The 23,205-nt window shown below is 55.1% G+C and overlaps 2 protein-coding genes across 2 annotated transcripts; both read left to right on the forward strand.

Moving 5' to 3' along the window:
- The first annotated feature begins 1,252 nt into the window (after positions 1–1,252).
- Positions 1,253–5,822, forward strand: PTGDR (prostaglandin D2 receptor). The gene is made up of 2 exons (XM_063159351.1): positions 1,253–2,237; positions 5,568–5,822. The coding sequence occupies exons 1-2, from the start codon at positions 1,416–1,418 to the stop codon at positions 5,820–5,822; spliced, it is 1,077 nt and encodes a 358-aa protein (XP_063015421.1). The 5' UTR covers positions 1,253–1,415.
- An 8,929-nt stretch (positions 5,823–14,751) lies between these two features.
- PTGER2 (prostaglandin E receptor 2) lies at positions 14,752–21,989 on the forward strand. The gene is made up of 2 exons (XM_063159368.1): positions 14,752–15,579; positions 21,266–21,989. Exons 1-2 carry the CDS (start codon positions 14,752–14,754, stop codon positions 21,500–21,502), a joined length of 1,065 nt encoding a protein of 354 aa, XP_063015438.1. The 3' UTR covers positions 21,503–21,989.
- Positions 21,990–23,205: the final 1,216 nt, after the last annotated feature.

The following is a 23,205-nucleotide window of genomic DNA, read 5'->3' on the forward strand; positions in this document are numbered from 1 at the left end:
GTGAGAGCTGAGCTGCAACGAGTTTATCTTGATTTCTTCCGGACCCGGGACTTTCCCTTGCGCTGCCACAAACAGTCTCTGCCCTCACTGCTAGAGGAATCACAAGAACTACCACTAAAACCTGCCGTGCTGATGTCTGGCCCCTCAAACCCCCTTTCCCGTCCCTGCTGTCATCTTGATACTCCCCTGCCCTTCGAGTACACTCACCCAGGGTAGCAAGGAGTGCTCTGAGAGCAGACAGGCACGGTTTCGTGCTTATTCATCATCACATGCATCCTGCAAGGCGCTGTGTGTGTGTTTGCAGCCGCGGGGCTGCGGTCGGAGCTGCTTTTCCTGGCAGGAGCTCCGGGGGCTTTTCCCGGGCTTTGCTGCTGGCACAGAGGGGCACTGCCAGGGCTGGGGGGTCAGAAACACCTGCGGGATGGGCTGCAGGCAGATGTGCCACCTGCTCATAGCCCGGAATCCCAGAATTGTTTGGGTTGGAAGGGATCTGAAGGATCACCCCGTTCGTGCTGCGGCGGGCAGGGACACTTTGCACTGCTTTGGCTTCTGGCCTGTGATACCCGCAGGGAATCAGCCCCAGCGCCTTTCCCTGTCTGTGTGAGGGCTCAGCCCCAGTCCTGGGCCCTGTCACCCGCAGGGAATCAGCCCCAGCGCCTTTCCCTGGGCTCAGCCCCAGCCCTGGGCCCTGTCACCCGCAGGGAATCAGCCCCAGCACCTTTCCCTGTCTGTGTGAGGGCTCAGCCCAGTCCTGGGCCCTGTCACCCGCAGGGAATCAGCCCCAGCGCTTTCCCTGGGCTCAGCCCCAGCCCTGGGCCCTGTCACCCCTCCAGGAGCTCTGTCTGTCCCCCTCTCCCGTCACGCCCCCACCGTGCTCGGACCCGCACCCGTCACCACCCGGGCTCAGCCCTGTTCCCTTTCCCGGCACCCCCAGCCCGAGGGGCTCAGCTCCAGCTCCCTCCGTGCAGTGTCCGCTCCCAGAGCCCCTCTGGAACCCTCACCCCGATCCTTCCCCTCCCTCCCCTGCAGTGTTTGATCCCAGAGCCCCTCTGGGACCCTCACCCCGGCACTCACCCCGGCCCTTCCCTCCCTCCAGCCGGGGGAGCAGCGCGGCCCCCCCGCCCCGCAGCCCAGCTCCGACGGCCGGGGCGGGCCGGGCGGACAAGGGGCTGTCCCAGGGGCCGTGCCCGCTTGCACCGCACCTCCTCCTCCTCCTCCCGCCTTGCTCTCGCCGAGCGGGGGGACAGTCACCACGGGCAGCCGCGGCGCGGTGCGGTGCGGTGCGCTCCGTCCATCCATCGCATCGCATCCATCGCATCCCATCCCGCTGCGGGGTTCAGTCCCATCCCGTGCGTGGGGACATTCCCGGCGGAGCGGGGCATCCCTGGCAGCGCATCCCGGAGCGGGGCAATCCCATGGAGGCCGAGGGTTACCGCTGCCGCAGCAGCCGCCACATCGAGAGCGGCCAGTCGGCCGTGCCCAGCTCGGTGCTGTTCTCCGCCGGCCTTCTGGGGAACGTGCTGGCGCTGCTGCTGCTGGGCCAGCACCGCCGCCGCTCCCGCTCCTCGCCCGGGGGCCGCCCGCCGCGGGTCTCGGCCTTCTACGTGCTGGTGACAGCGCTGGCGGTCACCGACCTGCTGGGCAAGTGCCTGATCAGCCCCATGGTGCTGGCGGCCTACGCCTACAACCGCAGCCTCAGCCAGCTGGGGCCGCCCGTGCGCGGCGAGGAGCAGCCGGGGGTGCTGTGCCAGCTCTTCGCCTTCCTCATGGCTTTCTTCGGGCTGGCCCCCACGCTGCTGCTGCTGGCCATGGCTCTGGAGTGCTGGCTGTCGCTGGGCCACCCCTATTTCTACCGGCGGCACCTGACGCGGCGCCTGGGCGCGGCGCTGGGCCCGGCGGCCGCGGGGCTGTGCGCGCTGTTCTGCGCGCTGCCGCTGCTGGGCTTCGGCGAGCCCATGCAGTACTGCCCGGGCACCTGGTGCTTCATCCGCATGGCCGGCGGCGGCCCGGGCCGCCTGGGCTTCCCCGTGCTCTACGCCAGCCTGATGGGCTTGCTGGTGCTGGCCATCGTGGCGTGCAACGTGAGCAGCATGCGGCAGCTGTACGGCATGGCCCGCAGGCAGCCCCGCCGCGGGACGGGCCCGGGCCCCGCCGCCCCGCACATGGAGGAGCTCGATCACCTCGTCCTGCTGGCGCTCATGACCGTGCTCTTCACCGTCTGCTCGCTGCCGCTCATCGTGAGTAATCCCGGCAGAATCGCGCTGCCCCTGCGAGGGAGGGCTGGGGGAGATGCTTCGGGTCGGTCGGTGCGTGGAATCCTTTGGGAAAGATCCTGTGCGCAGCACCGTGCCGTGGCAGCGTGGTTGGATTGATGATTTCGCTCCCTTGGAGTAGTTCCCCACCCTGTCCATAGGGGTCAGGCACGCTGGAATCACCCCATGCCCCCGCGGGTGGTTGGTGCATTAATCCATTTGGAAAAATACCCTTTCTTAGCACCATCTCCTGACAGGGAGGTTGGATGATGATTTGGCCCCTTTGGAATAGCCCCCACTCTGTCCATGGGGGTTAGGCATCCTGGAATATCCCTCCACCAGCCCCTGCTTTGGGAGCCTGGGTTGTTGCTTTGGCTCCCCTCAAATTCTCATCACCTCAGGGGTTGGTCATTGCATTAATCCATTTGGAAAAATACCCTTTCTTAGCACCATGTCCTGACAAGGAGGTTGGATTGATGATTTGGCCCCTTTGGAATAGTTCCCCACCCTGTCCATGGGGGTCAGCACTCTGGAATCACTCCACGCCCTATTGCTCGGTGCATTAATCCATTAGGAAAAATATCCCTTAGCACCATGCTCTCACGGGGAGGTTGGATTGATGATTTGGCCCCTTTGGAATAGCCCCCACCCTGTCCATGGGGGTCAGACACCCTGGAATATCCCCCCCACCAGCCCCTGGCTCCACTCTCCCATTCTGGGAGGTTCCCCACCTCGACACAAGCACCACATCCCCAGTCCTCAATTTGTTGAAATTAATTAAATAAATTAAATTTATTTAATAATAACAAACAAACAAATAAAACAATCAATTTTAATTAAAGATTATGTCAGATAATTACCTTGTCCCCCCTCTGAGTGTCTCCCTACCCTAGAGATCTGAGTATTGCTTTAACCCCCATGGAATAATGTCCAACACCCATCCTGGGATGGGGGAGTTAATTCATTGCTTAATCCTCCTGGAATAACCCCAACAACCCCACCACCCTGTCCTGGGGGTTGATTTATTGCTCAAATTTCCTGGGAATATTTGCCCCCCATCCCACTCTGTCCCAGGCAGGGTCATTCCATTGCCCCTCCCTGGAATACCCAACCCCAGCACCACATCCCCAGGGCTCAGCTCATTGGTTTAACCCCCTAAAACAGCCCCCCATCATCACCTCTCTGTCCCAGAGCAGTTGGAGGGGGTCAGTGAATTATTCCAGTCCTATCTGAGTGTCCCCTCCCCATCCCAGTTTGCTGCTTTAGCTCCATTGGAATTACACCCACCCCTATCCCATCACCATCCCTCTGTTCCTCTGAGGGTGCCCCTGAGGGGTTTAAGGTTTGGGAGGGGGTGTCAGTTCATTGCATCAGACCCCTTAATAACCCCCTGTTCCCACCCTTATCAACCCTTCAAACCCCCATTGACCCCTTAATAACCCCTATTCCCACCCTTATCAGACCCCTCAAAACCCTCCATTCCCACTCCATGAGACCCCTCAATAATCCCCATTCCCATCTCATCAGACCTTTCAAAACCCCCCATTCCCACCCTTATCAGACCCCTCAATAACCCCCCATTCCCACCCTTATCAGACCCCTTAATAACCCCCCATTCCCACTCTTATCAGACCCCTTAATAACCCCCCATTCCCACCCTTATCAGACCCCTCAATAACCCCCCATTCCCACCCTTATCAGACCCCTCAATAACCCCCCCAATTCCCACCCTTATCAGACCCTTCCAAATCTCCATCTCCACCCTTATCAACCCTTCAAAATCCCCCATCTCCACCCTTATCAACCCTTCAAAATCTCCCATCTCCACCCTTATCAACCCTTCAAAACTGTCCATTCCCACGCCTATCAGACCCTCAATTGCCCCCCATTCCCACCCTTATCACCCCCTCAGTAACCCCCCATCTCCACCCCCGTGTCCCAAAGCTGCTGGGCAGATCCAGCTCCCTGTGACCACCCCAAAATTCTCTCTCTTCTTCCCCAGGGGTGGGAGCCCCCCGGCAGGAGGGACCCTCTGTGCCCCCTTTGTCCCCCACTCCTGAGTGGGATCCTGCATTTCCACCTTTCCATGGATCAGATCCTGCACTTCCACCTTTCCATGGGTGGGATCCTGCACTTCCACCTTTCCATGGCTCAGATCCTGCACTTCCACCTTTCCATGGGTGGGTCCCTGCACTTCCACCTTTCCATGGGTGGGATCCTGCAGTTCCACCTTTCCATGGGTGGGTCCCTGCATTTCCACCTTTCCATGGCTCAGATCCTGCATTTCCACCTTTCCATGGGTCAGATCCTGCACTTCCACCTTTCCATGGGTGGGTCCCTGCACTTCCACCTTTCCATGGGTGGGATCCTGCAGTTCCACCTTTCCATGGGTGGGTCCCTGCACTTCCACCTTTCCATGGGTGTGATCCTGCAGTTCACCTTTCCATGGCTCAGATCCTGCACTTCCACCTTTCCATGGGTGTGATCCTGCACTTCCACCTTTCCATGGCTCAGATCCTGCAGTTCCACCTTTCCATGGGTGGGATCCTGCATTTCCACCTTTCCATGGCTCAGATCCTGCACTTCCACCTTTCCATCACCCTCTGCAGGTGGAGCTGGAGCCACAGGCGGAGCCACCCCAAAATCAGGGTGGGAGCTGTGAATGGGTGACAATTTCCACATCCTCTTCCTGCCACCTCTGGAGCCACCCCATGAGGTGGCAGCCACCCACAGCCCTGGCACAGCTGGGCTCAAACTGGTTTTGTCACCAACCCAGGCTGAATCCCTGCTGAGTTATCCAATGGATGCCGAATCCCATTTCATGGCAAGGGGACCAGCACAAGTGGGGTGCCCCAGCCTTGGGGACAGAGCAGCACTTTGCTCTGTTATTGATGTTGTTGGATGATTCCTTCATCCATGAAGAATTCCTGGTCACCGGGACCACATTTCCACCTCCAACATCCTTGTCCTGATAGGATGTGCCATCCCTGAGCCACGACCATCCCTGATCCAGCCCCACTCCCAGCTGCATCCACAGCCCGCAGTGACCCCCTCAGTAACCTCCATGTCCCAAAGCTGCTGGGCAGATCCTGCTCCCCGTGACCACCCCAAAATCCTCTCACTTCTTCCCCAGGGGTGGGATCCCCCCGGCAGGAGGGACCCCTCTGTGCCCCTTTGTCCCCTGATGCCACCCATGGGCTTAAAACTCCTTTTGCCGCCCTGGCAATATTTTTACCCCCACCGCAGCGCAACCTCCTTTAATTTCCTTCCCTAACTTCTCCCATTTCGCGGACATTTATTTATTTTTCCCCCCAGATCCGTGCCTACATGGGCGCCTTCGCCGCCGACTTCAACGAGAACGCCGACCTGAGCGCGCTGCGCTTCCTCTCCGTCAACTCCATCGTGGACCCCTGGGTGTTCATCATTTTCCGCACCTCCGTGTTCCGCTCCTTCGTGCGCCGCGTCTGCCGCCGCCTGGGCCCGCGCCGAGCCTCGCTGTCCCCCCGGGGCTCCGCTGACGGCCGCTTCTGTCCCCGCGGGACGGCCCCGCCGCCGCCCGGCATCCCCTGAGCCGGCACCGCCACCACGCGCGAGGATGAGGAGCGAGCCTTCGGCCCCCGGCCCTGCCCTGGAGCGTCCCGAAGCGTCACAGAGCGCTGGCAGCGCGGGGAACGGCGTCCAGCTCGCCGTGAAGGGTTCCTGTGCCCTGCCCAGGTTGGGGTTTGCCCCAGAGAGGATCCGGGATCTCCTGGGATGTGGGGATGTTCCGAGCGGCAGCGATTTGCGGAGGGGTTGGGGAGAGCCCGGCTCCGGGAAGGCAGAGGGGCTTTGGAGTGTGGTTCAGGAGGAGTGAGGGTGTGTCCCTGTGGAATAAAAGTGGTTCAGTGTTTTCATCACCTTTGGCCTGTGCATGATCCCATTCCGTGCCAAGGAATGGGTTTGGGGTGTCCCCAGACTGGGTGAGGAGCAGGAGGCACTCTGAAATTCCAGCAGCAATTCCTGGTGTGAGGAGGAGCTGGATGCAGGTGGAATCCCTCCCTGGCACACCTGGAATCCCTCCCTCCACCCCTGCCCAGGGTCTTCCCTATTCCCAAGGCAGGGCTGTGGTTTGTCCGCCCTTATCTCGCTCTCCTCTGGAAAACTCCGAGCACTGATGCTGCATTTGTGCTCCTCAGCCGTACCTGTTGTGCTCTAATTATTTAAATTCAGTATTTATGACTGTCCTGAGCCTTAATGAGAGCAGTAATTGAGAGAACACAGAGCCTGGCGTGCAAGAGGGCAATCCTTTTAATGGGAGATCCATTTCCTCTCGACCACAGGTTGAATTAAATAGTGGATCTAATTTTTGCCTTAAGTGACCATTTAGGCCAAAAAAATCACGATGACCAAGCGTTGAGTGCCCTTGGAGGAGACAGAGGGTATTTCTCTCCTCTGTTTAGCTAAGCCTTGCAAGGTGTAGCCGTGTTCCTGCCTGCTCTCACGTGATGTTTGCTCTTGGTGCCAAACAGATTCTGCTTTTGAAGGAAAAATATCTTGGAGTTTTTGGAGGTGACCTGCTGGGCTTGGCTCTGGCTGTTGCTCCCAGCTGGAGAAAAGGGCAGAGCTGCATTTGGGGATGTTTTGGGGGCCCCTGTGAGCTGCCAGCTGGGTGCCTCTCCTTGGGTTTTTTCCGAGGAGAAAGAAGGAAACGAGGGTTGGTTCATGGATTGGTTTCATGTTACTGGCATGGTATTGACTTGGAGATGGCTCACGTGGGGCTGCAGAGTCAACAGCTCCCAGCCTGCTCCGTGGCTTTCCTGGGACCTGTTCCACTGCAGCCAGGTGAGATAACAGCCCTGGAAAACTTTGTTGTGTCCCTCTAAACTGGGATCTCCTTCCCCCAAATGTCTGTGCTCCACTCGGGACAGACGGAGCAGGCACGGCCAGGCTGGGAGGGTTTGGTGTGGGATCATGGAATGGTCACTGAGGTGGGATGAGATTTCCAAGCTGGGGGCATTCTGGGGGTGCAGGGCATCATCTGCCCCTGGTGCCTGTGAGGATTCACCCCTGGAGAGGCCCTGGCCCAGGAAAAGTCCCAGTCCCAGGAAATTCCCTGCCCCATGACGTGTGTGTTTGCATCCCAGGGTAACCACCATCCATGGAAATCAGTCATTAAACCAACACAAACCAAATCATTGTTCTCTATTAAGGTGCAAAAATAGACTCCCCCTGAGCCCTGAGATGATGCGAGCTCCTCATCACTGACCCATCCATGATTTTATCATCTCAGAAATAAACCATGGAGCCACGAGTGACCTCCCCATCCCTGCATGCAGCATCCCTGCACATCCCTGCACATCCCTGCACATCCCCGCTCCCTGGCTGGCCCCGCACATTTCCCAGTGACCTTGACACGCTCCCCCTGGCTGGAGCAGCGCTTTTAATCGGGATCCTGCCCTTCCTGCTGTGGGAACAGACTCGGAGTCTCCAGCCCGGCGCTGCTGCTGCCTCGGGGCGAGCCAAGCGAGGGTTGGGCTCCAGGAGGATCGATCCTCCCTCCCAGCTGTTCCTGGGGCTGCCGTGTCCCCCGTCCTCGCCAGAGATGGCAGCACGTCCCCAGCCAGGAAGAGCCAGGAGCCCAGGGACGCTCTGCACCCCAAGCTGGTCCCTTGGGCAGCCCGTTTTTCAGAGCCTCAACTCAGAATCACAGAATCACAAAATCCCAGAATCACAGAAATCACAGAATCACGGAATTCCAGAATCACAAAATCCCAGAATCACAGAATCACAGAAATCACAGAATCATGGAATCCCAGAATCACAGAATCATGGAATCCCAGAATCACAGAATCACAAAATCCCAGAATCACGGAATTCACTGAATCCAGAATCACAAATTCACTGAATCCCAGAATCACAGCATCACAGAATAATGAGCTTAGAAGAGACCTGTGAGATCATTGAGTCCAACCTGTGCCCTCACACCTCGCCCAGACTACAGCACCCAGTGCCATGCCCAGTCTGTTTTTAAACACATCCAGAGATGGTGATTCCATCACCTCCCTAGGAACAGCATTCCAGTACTTTATTATTCTTTCGGTGATTTTTTTTTTTCCTAAAACACGTACAGTTTGAGGCTTCAGGAGTTATGTGGAAGCTTAGATCCCCTCCTTACCGAGTCTGGGAACGATCAAAATAAAATGAAAATATAAATTGAATAAGAATTAGAATGAGAAATCCCGACAACGCGCGGGTTGGATGCAAATGTTGCTAAATAGGAGCCGAAAAAGCTCAGGGGACTGTTGTGGAGCTCTCCCTGATCCCTGATCGCATCCTCCCCCAGGCTCCTGCAGTGCTCAGTCATTGCCCTGGGGACCCTCCGAGCCAGCCTGGAGCTCCCCAAGGGCTGGACCTGGTGCTAATGGATAAAGAGATGGCAAAGAGATGATAAAGGGATGATAAAGAGAGGCTGCTCAGCTCCTTTGGGGGCTCTTTCATGTCCCTGTCACCCTCCAGCCCTGCCCTGTCCCACGCTGTCACTGCTTCACCAGAATCCCCGCATCCCGCTCCTTTCCTGGACATAAATCACACTCAGGGTGTTTTGTTGTTTTGTTTTTGTTGTTTTTTTTTTTTTTTTCCAGCTCATGAAATCCAGGCACAACTTTGCTCAAGCTCATTTCCCGACAAATTGTTTCGCTCTTGCAAACAGCTCATTTTTTATTTTATTTTTTTTTTACTGCCTCCTGCATTTTTCAGTTGTTGTGGAAGCAGGGAGATGCCTGGGCAGGCAGCAGTGCCAGGGCTGCCAGCAGCCAGCCCAGGGGTGCCTTCCTCTGGTTTTTAACCCATGCACCCCAAACCTGGCCCATGCTCAGCCCTGCTTGGCCAGGGTGGGCACTGAGGCTGCCGGAACCTCTGGAGCACGAGATAAAGGGTGGGAAGGTTTGGAAGAGAAATGTTGTGTGGATTTGTTAAACACAAGTCAGGATGGGGGTTTGGTTCAGAAGGGATGAAGTCCACTCACCACAATAAGGTTTGGTTCATAGAGGGGCAAAATTCACTCACCATAAACAGGTTTGGTACAAAAGGAATGAAATCCACTCACCATAAACAGGTTTGGTTCAGAAGGGATGAAATCCACTCACCATAAACAGGTTTGGTTCAAAAAGGGATGGAATCCACTCACCACAAACAGGTTTGGTTCAGAAGGGATGAAATCCACTCACCATAAACAGGTTTGGTTCAAAAAGGGGTGAAATCCACTCACCATGCTCTGGTGCATGAGATAAGGGGTGGGAAGGTTTGGAAAAGAAGTGTGTGGATTTGTTAAACACACGTCAGGATTCGGGTTTAGTTCAAAAGGGATTAAATCCACTTACCATAAACAGGTTTGGTTCAAAAGGGATTAAATCCACTCACCACAAACAGATTTGGTTCAAAAAGGGATGAAATCTTGTAGGGAAAACAAGGCCAACAAACCTTGGAAGGATGTATGAGGGGCTGGAGTGTGTCCAGGGAAGGGAACGGAGATGGGGAAGGGTCTGGAGCCCCAGGAGAGGCTGAGGGAGCTGGGCAGGGGCTGCAGAATCCCTGAGGAGCTGGGCAGGGGCTGCAGAATCCCTGAGGAGCTGGGCAGGGGCTGCAGAATCCCTGAGGGAGCTGGGCAGGGGCTGCAGAATCCCTGAGGAGCTGGGCAGGGGCTGCAGAATCCCTGAGGGAGCTGGGCAGGGGCTGCAGAATCCCTGAGGAGCTGGGCAGGGGCTGCAGAATCCCTGAGGAGCTGGGCAGGGGCTGCAGAATCCCTGAGGAGCTGGGCAGGGCTCACCTGGAGCAAAGGAGGCTCAGGGGCCCTTGTGGCTCTGCACAAGGAGGGGACAGCCAGGGGAATCGGGCTCTGCTCCAGGGAACAGGGACAGGACAAGGGGAAACAGCCACAAGCTGCACCAGGAGAGGTTTAAGTTGGATATTGGAGAAAATTTCTCCGCCCCAGGTGGAGTTCCCATCCCTGGAGGGGTTTAAAAACTGTCAGGATGTGGCACTTGGGGACAGGGGTCCGCGGTGGCTTTGGCAGTGCTGGGGGAATGCTTGGACTCAATGCCTTAAAGGACTTTTCCAACTTAAATAATTCTAGGATTTGATATGGCCCTCGCTAGAGGCGGGACTGGAGCTAAACATGGAAGCAAGGGGAAGAAAACAAGCACTTCCCAAGGCAGGACAGGTTGTACCAAGCAGCCTGTTCCTGGTTTCCAGCACACAAGGGGGAATGAATAAAATAAAATAAAATAAAATAAAATAAAATAAAATAAAATAAAATAAAATAAAATAAAATAAAATAAAATAAAATAAAATAAAATAAAATAAAATAAAATAAAATAAAAAAGCAAACAAAAAAACCCCAAAGCCCAGCAATTTTCCTATCATTGCAGAAAAATCCCATCAGAGACAACTATCAGTGGAGAAGCCTGAAGCCCCAGAAGGGTATTTAAGGCTCCATTAGGCTGCCAGGAAAATGAGCTCCAGAAGGAGCCAAAACCCCTTCCTGAGCTGTGACAGGGAATGCCAGAAAGGAGTGGGAGGCTGGGAAAAGCCTTGGAGCACCCTACAGGGTGCCTGCTGCTGGGAAGGGGCTCTGGATGGATGCACCTGTGTAAGTGCATACTATATGGCTCTACACAGATATTTACAATGTGTATTTCGATGTATTGATTAGTAGTGGTGAATATGAATTTCTATATATTGATTAGTAGAGGTGAATATGCATTTCTATATATTGATTAGTAGAGGTGAATATGTATTTTGATGCATTGATTAGTAGAGGTGAATATGAATTTCTATGTATTGATTAGTAGTGGTGAATATGTATTTTGAAGTATTGATTAGTAGTGGTGAATATGTATTTCGATGTATTGATTAGTAGTGGTGAATATGTATTTTGATGTATTGATTAGTAGTGGTGAATATGTATTTCGATGTATTGATTAGTAGTGGTGAATATGTATTTCCATGTATTGATTAGTAGTGGTGAATATGAATTTCTATATATTAATTAGTAGTGGTGAATATGTATTTCGATGCATTGATTAGTAGTGCTGTGTTAACATTTTAAATAGATGCAGTCTTGTAATTAGAATGTAACTTTTGTAGTTAAAATAAGAACTATGCTAGTGGGGTTTTTTTTCTAATAAAGGAATGAGGCGCTCGCAGCAGATAGCAGCCACAGGACACCTAAATCTTTCAGGGAAAGGAATTTATTGCCTTCTTATCAGAAAAAATGAACTTCTTCCCGCCTGGGTGACGCTGCTAGGATTGGAAGGGAGAAGTTAACAATGAACAGACAGAATCCTGTGTTTGATTAGAATTTATGCATCATGTATGAAGTGTATGAATATGCAGTGGGCTGTTGTTCTTAGGGGTTAATCTTTTGTGAGCAGGGGTCCTTTTTCGGGCTCGTGCCGCCCAGAGAAGGTACCCGGACGTCCGTAACCCTTTGTTTTTATTGCCCCACATTGTCCTAATTCAATTTGTCCAAATTGTTATTACTCTTATTGTGCTGCTATTTTTATAACCATTTTATTCCTATTAAACTTTTAAAATTTAAAAAACGAGCCTGGCCTGGGAGTGGCCCCTCGGAGACGGAGGTGCTGCCACAAACCGCAGCTCCCCCGGCCCTGGAGCTTGTTGTGCCCCGAGTTTCCTTTGCGAAGTTCCTGTTACAAAAGTGTGGGTTTGAAAATAACAGCCAAAGCCACCGGTGTGGCTGCAACCTGCTCGGCGTCCCCTGCTGGAGTCTGCCCTGTTCCTGAGGTGTGCAGAGAATAAATTCAATATTAAATTGTTACAGCTGCAATTGGGGCTGCAAGCTGCTCGGTGTCCCTGCCCCGCTGCAATGTTCCGCTGAGGTGCAGGGAGTTGTGAAAAATGTGGATTTTATGACTGGCTTTTCGCAAATATTAAAATGAATGCTAGATGTGTTGTGTTAGAAAGTGATGCTGTGTTAATTCTCTTAAGTAGTGTGTTAAATATAGTTTTAGGTTATAACAAAATGTTAAAATAGAAACGACGCAATGTAGGATACTTTTTTAAAGAAAGGACTTGCACTGAGATAGCAACCACAGGACACCTGAATCTTTCAGAGAAAGAGAATTTATTGCTCCATTATCAGGAGAAATGAACTTCTTCCTGCCTTGAAGGCGCTGTCAGGATTCAGAGGAAGAAGCTGACACTGCCCAGCCAGAATCCTGTGTTTGAATGGAATTTATGCATCATGGATGAGCTGTATGAATATGCAACAGGCTGCTGCTTTTAAGGGTTAATCCTCTGTTAACGTGGGGCCTTTTTCAGGCTCAGAAAAGGTACCTGGACGTCCATAACTCATTGTCTCTATTGTCTCACATTGTCCTAATTCAAATTGTCCAAATTATTATTACTCTAATTATATTACTATTTTTATCACCATTTTATTACTATTAAACTTTTAAAGTTTCAAAAACAAGTGGTTGGCGTTTTTCACAGAGTAAATTAAAAATTAAATCGTTACAGCTGTCGGGACAGCCCCAGGGCCACGGGATGGAAAAGATGTTTTTATTCTGGAAGTTACCTGTGAAGAAATAAAGGGAGATTGAGTGAGGGCTGGTGTCCTGAAGGATGGAGGGGGCATCTGAGGCCGCTGGGATGGAGCGTGTGGATTTCCCAGCCCTGGGTGTGTCCCAGGTTGGATGAGCTTGGAGCAGCCTGGGATGGTGGAAGGTGCCCACGGCAGAGGGTGGGATGGATGGGCTTTGAGGTGAGGCTGCACCTCTTGGGGACCTCTGATGGCACGCAGGAGAGGGGACAGTGGGGACATGGCCTGGTGCCAGCTCTGGGCAGGGAATTCTCCGTGGGCTGCTCTGGAGCAATGGGAATCGCCCTGCACAGCCCGGGCTCTGCTGGGCTCGGGGGCTTTGGGGTTGGTTCGGCACCAGGACTGGAGCTGGCCCAGGGCACCCCCGGGACTCTCTGGCCACCGAGGGGCTCCTGGAGGGCACCGGGATCCGGGATTGGCACCGGGACAGAGCGGGGCTCCATGGCATTCCAGGAGCCACACCGGGACTGCTGCAGCCGTGCCGGGATCGGCCCCGAGAGCTGCTCCGTCTGGCACAGGCACTGCCCGTGCCCCGGGGCTCTCGAACCGACACCGGGGCTCCTGGACCGGCCCCGGGGCTCCTGAACCGACACCGCGGCTCCTGAACCGACACTGGGGATCCCAGACCGGCACTGGGGCTCCTGAACCAGCACTGGGGCTCCTGGACCGGCCCCGGGGCTCTCGAACCGACACCGGGGCTCCTGGACCGGCCCCGGGGCTCCTGAACCGACACCGGGGCTCCTGAACCGACACTGGGGATCCCAGACCGGCACCGGGGCTCCTGTACCGACACCGGGGCTCCTGAACCGACACCGGGGCTCTCGAACCGACACCGGGGCTCCTGAACCGACACTGGGGATCCCAGACCGGCACCGGGGCTCCTGAACCGACACCGGGGCTCTCGAACCGACACCGGGGCTCTCGAACCGACACCGGGGCTCCTGGACCGGCCCCGGGGCTCCTGAACCAGCACCGGGGCTCCTGGACCGGCCCCGGGGCTCCTGAACCGACACCGGGGCTCCTGAACCGACACCGGGGCTCCTGAACCGGCCCCGGGACTCCTGGACCGGCACCGGGGATCCCAGATCGGCACCGGGGATCCCAGACCGGCACCGGGGCTCCCGGACCTTCACCGAGGCTCCTGAACCGGCACCGGGGCTCCTGGACCTTCACCGAGGCTCCTGGACCGGCACCGGGGCTCCTGAACCGGCACCGGGGCTCCTGGACCTTCACCGAGGCTCCTGGACCGGCACCGGGGCTCCTGAACCGGCACTGGGGAGGATCGTAAGAGACGCTCCCGGTCGGGCAGTGCCGGAGCCGGGGCTGGGTCACACCGGGACTGTCCCAGAGATGCCGGGGCTGCCCGAGCACTCCCGACCCGGCACTGGGGCTCTCGGACCGCACCGGGACTGGCCGTGTCCCGGGCTCCCACACCGGTACCGGGACTGTCTGACCGCACCGGGACTCGCCGTGTCCGGGGCTCTCAGATCGGTACCGACACTCTCAGACTCGCACTATCACTGGTCCTGTCCAGGACTCTCACACCGGTACCGGGATTCTCAGACCCGCACCGGGACTGGCAGTGTCCGAGGCTCTCAGATCGGTACCGGGACTCGGCGTGTCCGGATCTCCCGCACCAGTACCGGGATGGTCGGACTGCAGCGGGACTCGCCGTGTCCGGGACTCCCAGGCCGGTACCGGGACTCTCGGCCGGGCCAGGCTCGGTCCGTGCGCGTTCCCCGCCTCCGCTCCGTCCATGTCCGTGAGCGCCGGCCCGGGGCGGCGCCGGGGCCCGGGGCGGTGCCGGGGCCGGGGGGCGGGCGGGGCGGTGCCGTCGGGGCGGGCGGTGCCGGGGCCGGTGCCGGGGCCGGGGGCGGCGGCGCAGTCGGGCGTGCGGCGATGAACGGGACGGGCCGGGCGGACGGGAGCGCCGGGGAAGCGCTGCCGGCCGGGGCTCGCCCGCTGGTCAGCGCCCTCATGTTCTCGGCCGGGCTGCTGGGGAACCTGCTGGCGCTGGCGCTGCTGCTGCGGGGCCGCCGCGGGGCTCGGCAGCGCCCGCCCGCGCTGTTCCACGTCCTGGTGCTGGCGCTGGTGGTCACCGACCTGCTGGGCACCTGCTCCGTCAGCCCCTTGGTGCTGGCCTCCTACCACCGAAACCTCACCCTGACCAGCCTGGCCCGCGGAGGGCACATCTGCCTCTACTTCGGCTTCGCCATGAGCTTCTTCGGCCTCGCCACCATGCTCATCCTCTTCACCATGGCGCTGGAGCGCTGCCTGGCCCTGGGGCGCCCCTACTTCTACGAGCGCTTCCTGAGCCCCCGCACGGGCTTGGTGGCCCTGCCGGCCATCTACACCTTCTCGGCCGCCCTGTGCTCGCTGCCGCTGCTGGGCTTCGGGCGCTACGTGCAGTACTGCCCCGGCACCTGGTGCTTCATCCAGATGCACCTGGAGCCGCACCGCGGGCTGGACGTGGCCTTCTCGCTGCTGTACGCCACGCTGCTGCTGCTGCTGATCGTGGCCGTGCTGCTGTGCAACCTGAGCGTGATGGCCAACCTGGCCCGCATGCACCGCCGCGGGCAGAGGAGCCGCAGGGTGGCCGCCCCCGAGCAGCCCCGAGGGGCCGCGGGCTGCGGGCGGAGAATGTTCTCCATGGCCGAGGAGATCGACCACCTGCTGCTGCTCTCCATCATGACCATCACCTTCGTCATCTGCTCCCTGCCCTTCACGGTGAGTGGCGCTGGGCGTTCTCTCTGCCCAGCGCTCATATTTCCCTCCTGGCCTTTGTAAAGCATCCCCCAAGTCTGCTGGCCGGACCTCGAGGGTTGGGGTGAAAGCTTGGGAGAGCACAGCTCAGCCACGAGCTTGGCAGTGTGCACATCAATGGGGAATGGGGGAATCGCTCCCTGCATCCCCAGGGCCAGGAGGAGGATGGGATGGGGTGTCAGGATCACAGGGGGCAAAAGAATGGGCTGGCAGGAGAATGGGGTGACAGGAGGATGGGGTGGCAGAGGATGGAGTGGCAGAGGATGGGGTGGCAGAGGATGGGGTGGCAGAGGATGGGGTGGCAGAGGATGGAGTGGCAGAGGATGGGGTGGCAGAGGATGGGGTGGCAGAGGATGGGGTGGCAGAGGATGGAGTGGCAGAGGATGGGGTGATAGAAGAATGGGGTGGCAGAGGATGGGGTGGCAGAGGATGGGGTGGCAGAGGATGGGGTGGCAGAGGATGGGGTGGCAGAGGATGGGGTGGCAGAGGATGGAGTGGCAGAGGATGGGGTGATAGAAGAATGGGGTGGCAGGAGAATGGAAGGGCAGGAGAATGAGATGACAGGAGAATGGAGTGGCAGGAGGATGGGGTGGCAGGAGAATGATGTGACAGGAGGATGGAGTGGCAGGAGAATGGTCTAACAGGAGAATGGGATGGCAGGAGAATGGTCTAACAGGAGAATGGGATGGCAAGGAGAATGATGTGGCAGGAGAATGGGGTGGCAGGAGGATGGAATGGCAGGAGGATAGTCTGACGGGAGAATGGGGTGGCAGGAGAATGGTCTAACAGGAGAATGGGGTGGCAGGAGGATGGAATGGCAGGAGAATGGTCTGACGGGAGAATGGGGTGGCAGGAGAATGATGTGGCAGGAGAATGGGGTGACAGGAAGATGGTCTGACAGAGAATGGTCTGACAGGAGAATGGAGTGACAAGGAGAATGATGTGGCAGGAGCAGAGGTGCCCTCCCACCCCACAGAGGCTCCAAGGCCAGGCCGTGTGGCTCAGGCAGGGTCTCCTGGACCACACATCATCATCACTGAGATTCCCAGGATCCAGGAGCTCATGGTGGAGCTGTGAGGGATGGCAAAACAGCCAATTGCACTTCTAGGGAGGGGATGAAGGAGCTGCCCTGGGCTGGAGGCAGTGGATGTCCGTGCTGGGTGGGATGAGTTATCCCAGATTTCTGTGGACAGCGCTGGAGATGAGGGAGGCTGTGCCCACCTCGCTGTCAGACAGAGGTTTCTGCTCCTCTGCAGCAGCGCTGAGGCGCTGGCACAGAGCTGGGAGATTTCTGGGAACAGAGATCTGGCACGGCAGCCACAGCACGTGGCATCCCCAGGGACATCCCCACATCCCGTGCCCCATCCATGCACGAGGCTGCCAGCAGAAATCCGGGATCCAAACAGCAAAGTGAAGAGGAGAGAGAGAGTGCCCTGCCTCTGTCTGGGCTCTGCCCTCCCAAGGGCCACTTCTCACCCATCCAGGTGCCTTTCCAGAGCCCCCCAGGGCAGGAGGTCATTTGGTCCCTTTAGGAGTGAGCCCAGCAAGGCCGGGAGCACAGCCAGTGCTAATTTCACACTCCTGGTGTTAAATAGACTCTGCCTTCCCTTCATCCTCCCTTGCTTTCCCTAAGGGAAAAGGAAATAACCACAGGATATGGCCGAGCCAGGGTTTTAGAACAAAGAAATAATGTTCAGATGCTCGTGAGCATCCCAGGAGCCTCAACGCCCTGGGAGACTCCAGCTCCTGACCGTGACCCCAGAGATGATGGGCAGCCCTTGCCGTGTCCCAAAACAGCCCTGGGCTGGCTGCTGTGCTCAGGAGGAGCAGAACCCCTGGCTGGGCAGGGCCCTGAGGGCGTGCTGGGGGCAGAGGGGCTGGGAAAGCAGCCCTGGCCGGGCTCCCGTGGGGCCTGTGGGGGCAGACATGGCCTTGTCCAGAGCCAGCTTCCCCTTCCCACCGCCCCGCTCCCATGTGGGGCCGCGCTTGGCAGCGGCTCAAACCCAGCCGCCTCCTTGGGTGACACTTTCTCTCGTGTCCCTGGAGCAGCCCAGGCACGCACAAACCCCTCAGGCCGGGAATTCCTCCCCAGACCCCAGCAGAGCTGGGAAATGCTGCGTGCGGTGCCATGGCAGGGTGGTACCCGGGGGATGCCGCGCAGGGCAGCGATGCTCCAGGGATGCTCCAGCGATGCTCCAGGGATGCTCCAGCGATGCTCCAGGGATGCTGCCAGCCCCATCCCTGCCTGTGCCCAGCCCCAGCGAGGGGGTGGCGGTGACCCGAGTGAGTAAGGGGGGCTGAGTCACCTTCCAGGAAAGCCCCGCGGGCTGGGATGAGTCGGCAGGGCAGGAAGGAGCGGCGGGGTCTCAGCGCTCATCGTGCTCATCCTCTGCCCCCGTGCTGTCCCACGGTTCTGCTGCCGTGTGGTCTCAAGGTGAGAGACACCAGAGACGCCACTTCCTCCAGCAGCTCGGGTCTGACCGTGCCTCTGAACGAAGGGCTGCCTTGCATTTAAAGTTCATTTAAACCCACACATCGCCGGCCGGGGCTGAATGTTCAAATCGCAAACAGGACGGGGCTGGGAGCTGGTTTATTTTCTGGGAGCGTGCCTTGAGCTGGTTTATTTTCCAGCATCTCATTACATGGTTATTGTGAAAAACGCCAATCACTTGTGTTTTAAAATTTTTTAAAGTTTAATAGTAATGAAATGGTTATAAAAATAGTAACACAATTAGAGTAGTGACAATTTGGACAAATTGAATTAAGACAATATGAGACAATAAAAAACAAAGAGTTACAGACAGTTTGGGTACCTTTTTCTGGGCATCATGAGGCCGAAAAAGGACCCACGTTAACAAAGGATTAACCCTTAAGAACAATAGCTCGTTGCATATTCATACACTTCATCCATGATGCATAAATTCCATTCAAACACAGGATTCTGTCTGGTCATCATCAACTTCTCCCCTCTAATCCTAACAGCGCCTCCAAGGTGGGAAGAAGTTTGTTTCTTCCGATAAGAAGGCAATAAATTCTTTTTCTCTGAAAGATTCAGGTGTCCTGTGGCTGCTATCTCGCTGCAAGTCCTTTCTTTTAAACAAAGCATCTTACATAGCACAGTTTCTATTTTAACAATTTTTATAACCTAAAACTATATTTAACACAGTACTTAAGAAAATTAATACAGCATTGCTTTCTAACACAGCACTTTTAATATTTGCGAAAAGCCAATCATAAAATGCATGCATTTTTCACAGTTATGACAATGGGAAGATGCCCTCAGCTCACATCCCAGAACTTAATGTTCCACTTTAAAACTTACTTTATAAGTTTTCTGACCAATTCCACAAAGCAAAAGCACATTGACAGCAGTTCCATCCAACCACTATAAACACAGGTACCTTTGGTTAAAACAATGCTTGCTTATTTCGAATACAATACCTGCTTTTAAGCCTTACAGAGCTCCATTATTAAGCTTCAAACTTCCTAATATCTCACTAGATAAAGTTTTCTGTAGCTTAGGGAGTTATTCAAGACAAGTGTTAGTACACAGACCATTGTTCTATTTGTCCTTGCTTTTCTACTTTTTAAACAATTATTCTGCTGACCTATCCCATGGCTGCTGCTTAGCTCCAATCACAGTTCTGCTGTCTCTCAGCCTGCCTTTTGCAGCTTCCCCAAAACCCTCTGATTTTATGGATTCCCACACCACAGAGTCGGCAAGTTTGCTGTGACAGCCCAAATCACCCCAAAAGAGCTGCCTGGGGGGGCAGATCCTGGGAGCCCAAACTCGGGATTGTTTCTCCCTGTGATTTCTCCCTGGTTGAGGGAGGTGATTGTGAGACCCCCCTGCAGGGCTGTGTCCAGCTCTGGGGTCCTCCCAGCACAACACAGACCTGGAGCTGTTGGAGTAAATCCAGAGGAGGCACCAAGCTGATTGAAGGGATGGAGCAGCTCTGCTGGGAGAATTGGGATTGCTCACCCTGGGAAAGAGAAGGATTTGAGGTTGCCTAATTGTGACCCCAGCACTTGAAAGGAACTCCAAAGGACTCTTTACGAAGGCCTGGAGTGACAGGACCAGGGAGAAATGGATTCAAACTGACAGAGAGGAGGTTTAGATGGGAAATTGGGAAGAAATTCTTTGCTGTGAGGATGGTGAGGCCCTGATACAGGTTGTCCAGAGAAGCTGTGGCTGGAAGGGTTCCAGACCAGGTTGGATGCACCTCCTCCAGGCAGCACTGACAGAACCAGAGCACACAGGCTCAAGCTGTGCCAAGGGAAATACAGGTTGGATAGCTGGTAAAAGCTTTTCACAGAAAGGGTGACAAAGTTCTGGAATGTTCTGCCCAGGGAGGTGGTGCAGTCCCCATCCCTGGGTGTGTTAACAAAGCCTGGATGTGGCACTGGGGGCCAGGGGTGAGCTGAGGTGCTGGGGCTGGGTCGGACTGGATGATCTTGAAGGGCTCTCCCAATCCAGTGTTTCTGTGAATTCTGTGATTCTGTGAGTTCTGTCTTCTGTGAATTCCATGAATTCTGTGGATTCTATGAATTCTGCCAATTCTGTTTATTCTGTCAATTCTGTCATTCTGTGATTCTGTGGACACCGTGATTCTGTGATCCTGTGAATTCTGTGATTCTGTGAATTCTGTCATAGTCACTCTGTGAATTCTGTCATTCTGTCTTTCTGTCATTCTGCAAATTCTGTCATTCTGTGAATTCTGTGCATTCTGTGGTGCTGTGATTCTGTGAATTCTTTCAATTCTGTCATTCTGTGATTCTGTGAATTCTGTGATTCAGTGAATTCTGTCATTCTGTAAATTCTGTCATTCTGTAAATTCTGTGATTCTATGAATTCTGTGATTCTGTCATTCTCTGATTCCATGGATTCTGTGAATTTTGTGATTCTGCAAATCCTGTCAATTCTGTGATTCTCTGAATTCTGTCCTTCTGTGATTCTGTGAATTCTGTGAATTCTGTCATTCTGTCAATTCTGTCAATTCTGTCATTCTGAGAATTCTGTCAATTCTGTGATTCTCTGAATTCTGTCCTTCTGTGATTCTGTGAATTCTGTGAATTCTGTCATTCTGTCAATTCTGTGATCCTGTGAATTCTGTCAATTCTGTCATTCTGTCAATTCTGTCAATTCTGTCATTCTGAGAATGCTGTCAATTCTGTGATTCTCTGAATTCTGTCCTTCTGTGATTCTGTGAATTCTGTCATTCTGTCAATTCTGTCATTCTGTCAATTCTGTCATTCTGTCAATTCTGTCAATTTTGTGATTCTGCAAATTCTGTCAATTCTGTGATTCTCTGAATTCTGTCCTTCTGTGATTCTGTGAATTCTGTGAATTCTGTCATTCTGTGAATTCTGTGAATTCTGTCAATTCTGTCATTCTGAGAATTCTGTCAATTCTGTGATTCTCTGAATTCTGTCCTTCTGTGATTCTGTCAATTCTGTCATTCTGTGAAATCTGTCATTCTATCAATTCTGTGATTCGGTTCATTCTGTGATCCTGTGAATTCCATGATTCTGTGATCCTGTGAATCCCGTGAATCCCCTGGATGTGCCTTGGCTGAACCCCGCCTAGCAGAACAACAACAGGCCCAAACCAGGCCGTTTTTAACCTCCTTTTCCCGCCCTGATCCCACAGATCCGCGCCTACGTCAACAAGCTCAGCGAGGCGGAGGGTGACCACGGCTGGGACCTGCTGGCCCTGCGTTTCCTGTCCATCAACCCCATCGTGGACCCGTGGGTGTTTGCCATCCTGCGGCCGCCCGTGCTGCGCCTCATGCGCTCCGTGCTCTGCTGCCAGCTCAGCCCCGCGGCCCCCGCCGTGTCCCCTGCTGTCACGAAGCTGCCAGCACGGCCACACCTCTGTGGGCAGTAGGTCCGGGGGGGATGCAGCCTCCTGATGGGCAGTTCTGGGCCCCTCAGTGTGGGAAAGGGTGTGGAGACGCTGGGGAGTGGCCGGAGGGAGTGAGGCTGGAGAGGGGTTGGAACACAAACCCTGTGAGGAAGCCCTGAGGGAGCTGGGGGTGCTCAGCCTGGAGAAAAGGAGACTCAGGGGTGCCCTCATCACTCTGCACAGCTCCTGAAAGGTGCCTGTGCCCAGCTGGGGCTGGGCTCTTTCTCCAGGCAGCACTGACACAACCAAAGGACACAGTCTGAAGCTGTGCCAATGGAAATTTAAGTTGGATATGAGGAAAAAGTTTTTTTACAGAAAGAGTGACAAAGTTCTGGAATGGCTGCCCAGGGAGGTGGTGCAGTCCCCATCCCTGGGTGTGTTTAACAAAGCCTGGATGTGGCACTGGGTGCCAGGGCTGAGTTGGGCTGTTGGGGCTGGGTTGGGCTCCATGATCCTGAAGGTCTCTCCCAACCCAGTGATTATTCTGTGAATTCTGTGATTCTGCAAAGCTCTGCCAGCTTGGGCCAGCTGGGGGTGGCTCAGGTGTCACCTGGGAAGTCCCTGTGGCCTCTCACAGGGACAGAAGTGCAGGAGGACAGGGTTGAAGGGCTGGTGAATCCCTGGGGTTGGAAGGGCTGGTGAGTCCCTGGGGTTGGAAGGGCTGGTGAATCCCTGGGTGCTGCTGGCACCCTCAGGGCTGGAGGAGGGCTCAGCCCTGCTGGGGAGGGTTAGGGGTGAAGATTGGGGGGTTTTGTTGTGACCCCATGGCTGGGGGGTGTTGGGAAGCAGAGGTTCCAGGTGTGCTGCCCAGCAAGGTCTCCCTGGGGTTTTTGGGATGCACAGCTGCTGGAGATGGGGCTGGGTGGCTGCAAACACCCATCTGTGTCCCCAGATCCATAAGGATTGGGAAGGAGAGGAAGGGAGCAGTGTGTCATTAAAAAATCCCCGTTATTTTAGGCTGGTTGCCTAAAGAAATGCACTTTTTCAGGGCCAGGTCTGTGTGCTCATGTCTGTCTGTCTGTCTGTCTGTGCCACAGCCCTGAGATTTTAGGCACTGGTGGGTCCCTGAGGGGCACCAAAGTACTAAAAAAGCCAAATTTTGGTACTTCCCTGGTGCTGTGATGGAGCAGAGCAGCCTCTCCTCAGCACCCATTTGAAAATTCCCTTTGGAAGAGCCAGCAAAGGGAATAAAGAGCCTGACCAGGGAATGGCCACAGCCATGAGCTTCAACCACATCCAGGGTGGTGCTGCTGGTGGGGTTTGGGTTTGTCCTTGATTGGGATGAATATTTATTTAAACTAAAATGCAAAAAAATCAATAAAATCAAAAAACCAACTGCAAAACCGTGCAGGTTTTGAAGTTGGACAGCACCCTTCAACACCACTATTTTGTTTTTCTGGGATTCCTCTTGCTCTTTGGGACTCCAGGATGGCTCCCACTGGGATGAGGAGCGCCCAACTCCACATCCCAAGGCCACCACTGCCATTAGGAATTTTCTTGTGGCTCCCATTTGAGGAACATCCCACACACCCAGTGGCATTTGTGCAATTCCCAGCGTGGGATCTCATTTGGGAGCTGCAGCTCTGCTCAGGGAGCCCAAAAGTGCCGAGATTTGGGGCTTTTCCGTGGTTTGTGAGGCGAGGTGATGTAAAAATTAAAAAAAAAAATAAAAAAGAGTTATTATT

The sequence above is a fragment of the Melospiza melodia genome, chromosome 6 (genome assembly GCF_035770615.1).
Source record: "Melospiza melodia melodia isolate bMelMel2 chromosome 6, bMelMel2.pri, whole genome shotgun sequence".
In the NCBI taxonomy this organism is placed as follows: Eukaryota; Metazoa; Chordata; class Aves; order Passeriformes; family Passerellidae; genus Melospiza; species Melospiza melodia.

Bases quoted from the DNA above. Each gene is read 5' to 3' on its own strand.
- PTGDR (XM_063159351.1), top strand. From the start codon at position 1,416: ATGGAGGCCGAGGGTTACCGCTGCCGCAGCAGCCGCCACATCGAGAGC. The intron at 2,238-5,567 runs GTGAGTAATCCC...TTTTCCCCCCAG, and splicing joins TCTGCTCGCTGCCGCTCATC to ATCCGTGCCTACATGGGCGC.
- PTGER2 (XM_063159368.1), top strand. From the start codon at position 14,752: ATGAACGGGACGGGCCGGGCGGACGGGAGCGCCGGGGAAGCGCTGCCG. The intron at 15,580-21,265 runs GTGAGTGGCGCT...CTGATCCCACAG, and splicing joins TCTGCTCCCTGCCCTTCACG to ATCCGCGCCTACGTCAACAA.